General features: G+C 50.6%; 1 protein-coding gene across 13 annotated transcripts in view; it reads left to right on the top strand.

Moving 5' to 3' along the window:
• The first annotated feature begins 457 nt into the window (after positions 1 to 457).
• GTF2I (general transcription factor IIi) overlaps positions 458 to 9,427 on the top strand; it is an 80,845-nt gene continuing 71,875 nt past the window's right edge. The window contains exons 1-2 of one of the 13 annotated variants that reach the window (XM_072882589.1): positions 458 to 686; positions 3,174 to 3,252. Coding sequence is in view for 7 of the 13 variants with exons in the window: in XM_072882584.1 (XP_072738685.1) it covers positions 2,089 to 2,090; positions 2,970 to 3,110 (143 nt within the window). In the remaining 6 variants the exon portion in view is untranslated. Of the gene's footprint in view, positions 687 to 1,465; positions 1,680 to 1,747; positions 2,091 to 2,895; positions 3,111 to 3,173; positions 3,266 to 7,692; positions 7,795 to 9,427 lie in introns of those variants that run through there. The other 12 variants (XM_072882590.1, XM_072882588.1, XM_072882593.1 and 9 more) reach the window with 12 other exon arrangements.

Raw genomic sequence — 9,427 nt, 5'->3', positions numbered from 1 at the left:
GGCCCCGACAGGCGAGGGCCGTCTTCGGGGCTCGGCGCTGCCGCTCGCCCGACGGGCCACGGCCGCGAACGGCCGACCCGACAAGGTGAGGCCCCGCGGGGCAGCCGGCAGCTCTCCTCGCTGCCCCGGGCCGGGCCGCAGGGCAGGAGGGAGAGAAAGGGCCCGGCGGCGGCCCGCGGGAGCGGAGCGGAGCGGAGGGAGGCCTCCCCCGCGCACGGCCATCTTCCGCCCAGGCCCCCTCGCCCGGGCGGCCCGCGCCGCTCTCGCCGCGCTCCCCCGCTCGCCGCCGGGCTCCGGCCGCCCCTCCCGCGCGGGGCACGCCGGGAGCCGCAGTCCGCCGCCCTCCGCCGCCCTCCCCTCGGCCCGGCCCGGCCCGGCCGCCGCCGGACTACGGCTCCCGGCGGCCCCCGCGAGGGGCGCGCGTGCGCGGCCGGGGCGCCTGGAACAAAAACCCTCCCCTCCCCTCCGGTCCCCTCCCCCGGCGCGGCGCTGGGCTCAGCCCGAGACCGTGAGGGGAAGAGCGGGGCCGTGTGGCGGCCGGGCCCATCGCCCCGCCAGCCGCCGAGGGGCCGCGGGGAAACCGCCTCCCGCCAGCGGGGCTCTGCTGCGCCCGGCCTGCCCCCGCAGCCCGGCGGCGCCTCCTCGCCTCCACCCAGCGGGACCGGGCTGTCCGCGCCCGGCGGCGGGTGAGTGGGAGGGCGGGCTCGGGCCTCGCCGGCACGAGCGGGGCGGGGAACGGGACCGTTATCCCGCGGCTCCCTGAGGGGAGACCTCCCCCCGCCCCGGCCCGCAGCGCGGGGGCGCTTTGGAGCGGGGGGGGGGCCGCGGCCCCCGGCCCCAGGGGGAGCTCCTGCCGCCGCTCGGCGGGCCGCGGCCGGGGCCGGGGCCGGGGCCGTGCCGGGGCGCCCGTTCGCGCCGTCCCTGCCGCTGCCTGCGCCGCCCGGCGGGGGGGAGGGCGGGGGGGGCGCCCCCTCCTCAGCGCCCCGCGCGGGGGGGCGGGGCTCCGCGCCCTTCACCGCCCCCTCCCGCGGGACCCCGGCCGCTGGGAGGAGGGGGCGCTGCCGCCGTGCCGCCGCCTCCCATTGGCTGGCGGGGCGGCGCGCACGTGCCGGAGCCCTGCGCGTGGCGGCGGTGATTGGGCGCGGGAGGGGGCGGGGCAGGGTATGCAAAGGAGCTGCGGTGCTTCCCCCCCCCACTCCGGGGGCCGTGGCGGGGCCGGGGCCGGCGGCGCCGGCGGCCCTCGCGTAGCCGGGCACCCCTGAGGGGCGAGGGGCAAGGGGCAGGCCTGCGCTGCGGGTTGCGAGCTCGGGCTGAGGCCTCAGCCCCTCCCCTGGGGCAGCACGGACCTGTGTAGGCCGGTGCCCAAGGCCTGGGGAGGAAGCGCGCAGGCAGCTCGGGTGAGGAGTACATGCAGTTACCTGTAGTACGCAGAATGATTTTTGTTTATTTTTTTCTTAAAATCTAGAGGCGTTCAGATTTTTTTTCTACATACCAGGCGACCTAACTGTGAATTCAGTCTGGCACTTCAGTTTCACCCCGCAGGTGGCAAATCTACGCTCTAGTCAGCTCTCGAGGGGAGCAGATTGCCTGGGGAAGAGCGTTAGGGCAGGAGAGCTCGGCAGAGAGACCCGGGAGTGCGCTTCTGCAGGGCGGTTGCTTGAGGCAGGGATTCAGCAAAGGTGGGTTTCTGTGCAGCAACGCGGCCAGCAGCAAAGAACTTCCCTAGCCGGCAGCAAAGAATTGTTACAGAAGTCTGTCAGCCTGATGTTTAAAGGAGGTCGACGTAAAATCGTACACCTGCCTGGGTGTGTAACATTACCTGCCTCTCCTGGATTCATGACAATGTTTTTAGTCATCATGGTGTTTTGGGTATCAGCTGTTGTGTTTCCAGTTCTTTATTTGCAGGCTTCTTTTGCCAAAGGTTTGGTGTGTAAGTTGCTTGAGAGAAACATCCACGGGGTTGTAGTCTAACAGGAGCTGGTGGAAGGCCAGTGCTCACGTAAAGCTGATAAGGGGGATTCAGGCTGGAAAGCGGAACGTCTAAACAACAATTACTGTCCTTGGGAGTAAAGCACGTCCTGGAGAAATATGTAAGCTAATTAAGATGTTTTGGGAACCGTCTGAAACAACTAGTAGAAGTGTGATAAGAAGCACCCTCGTGTGAACTATCCTCATTATAATACTTTAAAGTCACACCCCTCGAGCTGGAGACCCCAGCCCAAGCAGAGACCCCTCACCTTTGGGCGTGTGCAGAATATTAAAGTAGCACTCTAGTTTTAAGTTGAAATAAGAGAAAGGTAGACCAATCAAAAACTGCTTTGTGTCATTACTTATGCATATGCATAACTAGACTGTATAAATACTGTACCTGTATGACCAAACTTTGTGGCGGCTTTGTGGGACTACCACCTAGCACCCATCTCTGCACAGACATGAAATAAAATACCTCTGCCCTGTGTGTATATTGGCATCTCGCACACCGGGTAAACGACCTCACACTTGTGGGATAACAGGGTGACTGTTTAATGAGTGCAGCCATCCCTTGTAAGCTAATCACGTAGCTGAGTTGTTGTCAGTGTGTAAAATCTTTGAGTTAATATCTCACAATAAGGAGCAACTTTTAGACTGTGTTTCTAAATATACCTAATATTTGTTTCTGCTTGTCTAACTCTGCAATTAAAATAACAAAGCCCTATAAAACATATTTTAAAAAAAGAACAAAAAGGAAGGTTGTAAATCCATTAGGTGAATTAGATGGCATAAAAGTTTGTCCCCTGTACGGCCTGGGAAGAGGCCACTTTGTCTTATCCATCAGGACATGAGAACCTTTTCATAGAAGTTTGGTTGAAACCAGAAGTTTCATTCCTCTGGAAAGACTGTGAATTTGTAATTTTCTGACAAAAAGTTACTGACACATTCCCAAACTCTTGGTTATGGAATTGACTTTTATTTCTGATCTTGGATCCTAGGTGGAGAGAGACTTCCAATAGGATTGACATAAATGCTTTAATTCAAGGAAGAACACGTGTAATTGATTCCATGGAAATCGGTGTTCTGGTTCATTTGGTTAAATACAGTAACAGCAACAAGGGAGAGACATGCAGAGGGAGTTAAGTGACCAAATAGAGGGGACTGATTACTGCTGAAGGGTGATGGGGTGATTGGTTTCCCAGGTTTCGCAGAGTGCCCTGATGCATGCAGCGGTGGGCAGCAGCACACCGGTGTGGACACGGGGCAGTTCACTGCATGAAGGTACCGTGTGAAGGTGTGTGCTTCAGATACTGGCTATATATTAATTGGATTACTTTTTTCCAGGTGTTAAAACACTACTGGGTGTTTAGTGTCACTTTAGCTCTTTGTGGGAACTCCGGGGGAATTAAAGGGGTTTTGTTTGCCCTTAAATTGATTTGAGCCTTTTGTTTCCTGTGACCATTGCAGTATGACGTACAAATCCTGTCATGGTTTAACCCCAGCTGGCGACTGAGCAGCACCTGGCCACTCACTCGCTCACTCCCTGCCTCGGTGGGATGGGGGAGAGAATCAGAAGGGTAAAAGTGAGAAGACTTGTGGGTTGAGATAAAGACAGTTTAATAATTGAAATAAAATAATAATATAATAAAAGAATATACAAAGCAAGTGGTGGCACGATGCAATTGCTCACCACCTGCTGACTGATGCTGAGCCAGTCCCCAGGCAGTGATCGCTGCCCCCGGTCAGCTCCCCCCACTTTCTATACTGTGCATGACGCCATATGGTATGGAACAGCCCTTTGGGCAGTGTGGGTCAGCTGTCCTGGCTGTGCTCCCTCCCAGCTTCTTGTGCGCCTGGCAGAGCATGGGGAGCTGAAAAGTCCTTGGTTTAGTGTAAGCACTGCCTAGCAACAACTAAACCATCAGTGTGTTATCACATTATTCTCATGCTAACTCCAAAACACAGCACTATAGCAGCTACTAGGAAGAAAATTAACTCTATCCCAGCCGAAACCAGGACAGATCCAAAGGACCAGCTTGCACTAGTGAGGACAACAATTTCTCACTCTGGAAAAAGTGCCAGCACCAATTTTCTTATAATTAAATAAATACCAATAGAGTTTAGACTAATTGACTTCTCAAATATTATGTGTAAGTGTTGATGGACACACAGAACTGAAGTAATTTAGCATGATACTCATGTTGACTAAGTAAATATAATTACACTGGTAAAGACAGAAATTATCAGATGGTTAGGACTGCTGTGATTAATATTTCATTTTGTTTACATGGTTTCACTGTAATTCACGAATGCTTAGGTGCTGCAGTAGGACACTGAGTACTTAAAAACTCAGTGAATTGTTCCCTGAGTCTGTCTGGCTTTAATACAGAAATGGAGTTTTACACTAATGTTTTCTTAACTACTCCAAACAGGTAACACGTTCACTTTTATATAATTGCCTGTGAGGTATATAGTTAGATACTCCATTTTTATTTTGTCTAAAATTTTGTGATTATATGTTGGTCTATATCAGAATCTTTAGAAATAGTGAAAATCAAATTTAAATATCTCTTCAAACGTGGTTATGCAGACTTATGAATGAGAGAAATCAGAGGTGCTTTTCAAATAACAGTTGCTGGAATCATGTTTTACTTTTTAAACGGTTCTTAAGAGTAGCAGAGTGTCATGGTTTAACCCCAGCTGACAGCTCAGCCCCCCCAGCCGCTCGCTCACTCCCCCCAAGTGGGATGGGGAGAGAATCAGAAGGGCAAAAGTCAGAAAACTCATGGGTTGAGATAATGACAGTCTAATAGGTAAAGCAAAAGCTGCGCACACAAGCAAGGCAAAGCAAGGAATTCATTTGCTCCTTCCCATGGGCAGGCAGGTGTTCAGCCATCTCCAGGAAAGCAGGGCTCCATAACCCATAACTGTGACTTGGGCAGACAAACGCCATCACTCCAAACTCCCCCCCTTCCTCCTTCTTCCCCAGCTTTACATGCTGAGCATGACGCCATATGGTCTGGAATAGCTCTTTGGTCAGCTGGGGTCAGCTGTCCTGGCCGTGTCCCCTCCCAGCTCCTTGTGCCCCCCAGCCCACTCGCTGGTGGGGTGGGGTGAGGAGCAGAAAAGGCCTTGACGCTGTGTAAGCACTGCTCAGCAGGAATGCAAACAGCCCTGGGTTATCAACACTGTTTCCAGCACAAATCCAAAACACAGCCCTGTACCAGCTACTCTGAAGAAAATTAACTCTATCCCAGCCAAAACCAGGACACAGAGGTAGTTGCCATCTAGGCTGGCTAAACAGTCATTGCATGTTGCTGAGTATCATAAAAGTACCTAGAAAAATGGGAATTAATTATTACTGGTTTCAGGGGGGGTATTGCAGTTGTGTAATGAACCATGCCTTCCCACCCCCCGAAAATGCTGCTGGTTTCGTGTGACTTTGTGCTTTCTCAGTGCTATCGGGTGTGCTGAACACCAGGTGTTTCCCTTCGGAGCTTTGTTTGTTAGGGGCCCTTGTTCTCTTTCCCGACTGCCTTTGGTTGCTGACCTTCTGCTCAGCTGCTCTTGGAGAAAAAAAATGAAAGCTTAAATCAGTGAGCGCTACAGTAGGGATTTAGGGCACTGTGTTGGTTTACAGCGAGATCGTATTTCTGAGTGACGTGATTCTGCGTAATCGTTTCATTAATTAGAGTGGGACGTGGTGCCGTAAGTAGCGTTTCTGGTGTGTTTTGTTGGGGTAAGTCCTAATGTAAAACACTCGGTGCTGCATCGTGTTGATTCTGCTGCGAGTTAAATCCCTGCGGTGGGAGTTGGATTGAAATGGCGACAACAAACGTCCCAGCTGCCGTGTTTAATGGGTCACTGTTGCTGTGCTTGTAATGGTGTCGGGTGTGAACAGCAAGAGTGTGCTTACCAGGGAGCCTGCTCCTTGGGTGAAACCAGTGCGTGCCGTGTCTGTATTCCTGGTGTCTCGGACTAGAAAGCGATATAGCTTAAGGTTAGGGAGATAAATGCACTTAATTTTTAGTGAGCAAAGGAGCAAGGTTGACTTTAATCGTGATGTGCGCTTTTCCTGAATCAGTTGCTCTGCTGCTCCAGATAAGAGGCTGGAAAAAAGGGCAACAGAGATACTTCAGGGAGTATGTGTGGAGGGGAGAGGTGCAGAGCCTCCCTGGTACATTAAGGCTTCTTCAGGGCTGCTCTGCTGTCCTTGAGAGTGACTTTTACTCATTTTCAGGGGGGGATAGTAGCCTGGGTTCATTCTTAGCTAAGAGCTGACCATGCATATATACATGACGCTGCCCTCTAGCCGATGAGTCCAGGTTTGTACCTCCAAGGGACCCAACTTCTGTCTGGAAGAGCTGACAGTAAGCCAGAAGAGAGAAACCCAGATGGGTTTGAGTTGACTAAATGCCCTCTGGTATCTCGATATTGTCTCTCCTTCCTGTTCCTGATGTCAGGAAGCTTCACCCTCTGGTTCTTGGTGTAGCCTGTAAGCAGAGTTAAACTTTGCCAGACCTGCCTCTGCCTCTTTGCTTTGGATTGAGCTGGCTCTGAACATCTGGAGCTGCTTTCGCTTGGTGTGGTCCAGCAGTGTTTGTGTTTTAGAACAGGCTGGTCTTCCACAAAGGTAACACGGATGTTGCTCATCCGAATTGATTAATAATCCACAAGCACCAGATGCAGATGGTGAAGAACTGGCAATGTTTTTGTGAAGGAACTCCAGATCCTTTGCTTCTATTTCTCTTGGGCTATGTCTGGTGAAAATATTTCCTTTCAAAAAACAGTTGCGTGTATCTGAAGGCAGGGGTGTCACACAGTCTGAGCACCCTTGCTGTTAAGCTTGTTGTGTTTCCACTACGCATAAGCAGTCTAGTGGTTAGAAGGAGCTGAAAATTGTTGCTTATAGACTATTTGTATAATTTTAAGATGATCAATGACATGTCATAACAAGGAAAATAGATCATCTTAACAGGATCGCGTAGGTCAGCTATGAACAGATGCTGGAGGGTGAAGGTGAGAATCCCCTAACCCTGTGTGCATTGCGGCTAGGGCGGATGTGTTACAGAAAATCAGAAAAAACAGTGGTAGTAGGTTTGCATCCCAACAGAGTTTCTATGCTAGGTTAGCTAAGAACCGTCAGACTTAACTTCCTCTAAAACACAGGATCACTGAACCAAATTGTAGGAAAAATAACACAGATTTTTAGCCAAGATCTGTTTAAAAAGATTAATTTCCGCTTAACAGCTTGTGAGTATTAATCTGTACAGTTTGGAAGGAACCAACTTCTGTCCTTTGTCAGAAGGCCAATATTTGGACAGTTAAATATGCTGAAATTGTGTCTTGGCCCAGAAGGCAAAGAAGCCAAGGGGTGAAAGCTGCAACAGCCAAGAAGCAGTCTAGCTTCGTTAGATTTTTTTTTTTTAATGGTATGTTCCTAATTGTTATGTTTCTTCTTGTTCCAGCTTTGTAATGAAATGTGTGTGCCCTGGTTTCGGCCGGGATAGAGTTAATTTTCTTCCTAGTAGCTGGTACAGTGCTGTGTTTTGGATTTAGCATGAGAATAATGTGATAACGCACTGATGTTTTAGTTGTTGCTAGGCAGTGTTTATACTAAGTCAAGGACTTTTCAGCTTCCCATGCTCTGCCAGCGAGAAGCTGCACAAGGAGCTGGGAGGGAGCACAGCCAGGACAGCTGACCCACACTGCCCAAAGGGCTGTTCCATACCGGATGGCGTCATGCGCAGTGTAGAAACTGGGGGAGCTGGCCGGGAGCAGTAATCGCTGCTCGGGGACGGGCTGGGCATCGGTCGGCAGGAGGTGAGTGGTTGCATCACTTGTTTTTCCTGAGTTTTATTCCTCTCTCTGTCTCTTTTGTTGTTTTCCTTTTCATTGCAATTTATTATTATTATATTTTATTTCAATTATTAAACTGTCTTTATCTCAGCCTACGAGTTTTCTCACTTTTACTTTTCCGATTCTCTCCCCCATCCCACTGGGAGGGAGTGAGCGAGCGGCTGGGTGGGGCTTAGTTGTGGGCTGGGGTTAAACCACAACAGTGTGCTTTTGTACTCTGCTAGAATAACTTTTTTTCCCCAGGTATTAAAAGTGGCCCATGGGGATCTAGCAGGAGCTGGACTTCTTTCCCCTGGGGAGAAGCAAATCTTCAGTCGTGTGTAAGGATGAGCTCACACAAACTCGCATCCATCTGTATTTTGGGGTTCTCGGGAGTTATGTTCTTTTCCATCAGCGTGGTAGGATTTCTTTTAGTGTTTGTAATGCTAGGTGAGGGCTTAGTGCAGAGCAGCTACTTTTCTGGAGAGCAGCAGACAATGGATAGATGTATCATTTTGGGAATACCCACTTGCATTACGTCTGGTGAATGGTAAAAACATGTTGCTATTGCTTATTAAGACTCTTCTCTAAGAAACACATATTCCTTCATTTTTTTCCTTTAGTTTCCCATATGTATTCTTTATATGCCTAAAATAACAGTTTTTCTTCATAAAGCTTAATTTCTTTTTGCTTTTGCTTTTTGTGTGTCTGACAAGCAACTACTAGAGACAGTATCTGTTACAGGTGGGTTTATCAAGATTGGCATGTCTGCCCCTGTATGAATACAGGGATGATGGAAAGTGGCTGTCTTTTGTGGTTTTGTTCTCTCTTGCCTTGAGTATTTCTATTTTTTGGTTCTTAAAAGTAGAAGCCAGCAATAAACATGTGGAATGAGATACATGTTGATTTGATTTGGCTTCCTGAAAAGCTACTGGTTTTGGTCTTTGTTTTTCTCCTTGTGAAAGGAAAACCCAGAGGATTTTTAGCTCTATATGGTGGTGAACTTCTCATCAGGCAGTGTGCTGGTTTTGGCTGGGATGGAGTTAATTTTCTTCAGAGTCGCTGGTACAGGGCTGTGTTTTGGATTTGTGCTGGAAACAGTGTTGATAACCCAGGGCTGTTTGCATTCCTGCTGAGCAGTGCTTACACAGCGTCAAGGCCTTTTCTGCTCCTCACCCCACCCCACCAGCGAGTGGGCTGGGGGGCACAAGGAGCTGGGAGGGGACACGGCCAGGACAGCTGACCCCAGCTGACCAAAGGGACATTCCAGACCATATGGCGTTATGCTCGGCGTATAAAGCTGGGGAAGAAGGAGGAAGGGGGGGAGTTTGGAGTGATGGTGTTTGTCTGCCCAAGTCACCGTTACGCGTGATGGAGCCCTGCTTTCCTGGAGATGGCTGAACACCTGCCTGCCCATGGGAAGGAGCAAATGAATTCCTTGCTTTGCCTTGTTTGTGTGCGCAGCTTTTGCTTTACCTATTAGACTGTCGTTATCTCAACCCACGAGTTTTCTGACTTTTGCCCTTCTGATTCTCTCCCCATCCCACTTGGGGGGAGTGAGCGAGCGGCTGGGGGGGCTGAGCTGCCGGCTGGGGTTAAACCACAGGCAGGAATGGCT

This window comes from Ciconia boyciana, chromosome 17, assembly GCF_034638445.1.
Source record: "Ciconia boyciana chromosome 17, ASM3463844v1, whole genome shotgun sequence".
Taxonomy (NCBI): domain Eukaryota; kingdom Metazoa; phylum Chordata; class Aves; order Ciconiiformes; family Ciconiidae; genus Ciconia; species Ciconia boyciana.
The sequence above is the reverse complement of the archived record's forward strand: the minus strand, read 5'-3'. Positions and strand labels throughout refer to the sequence as shown.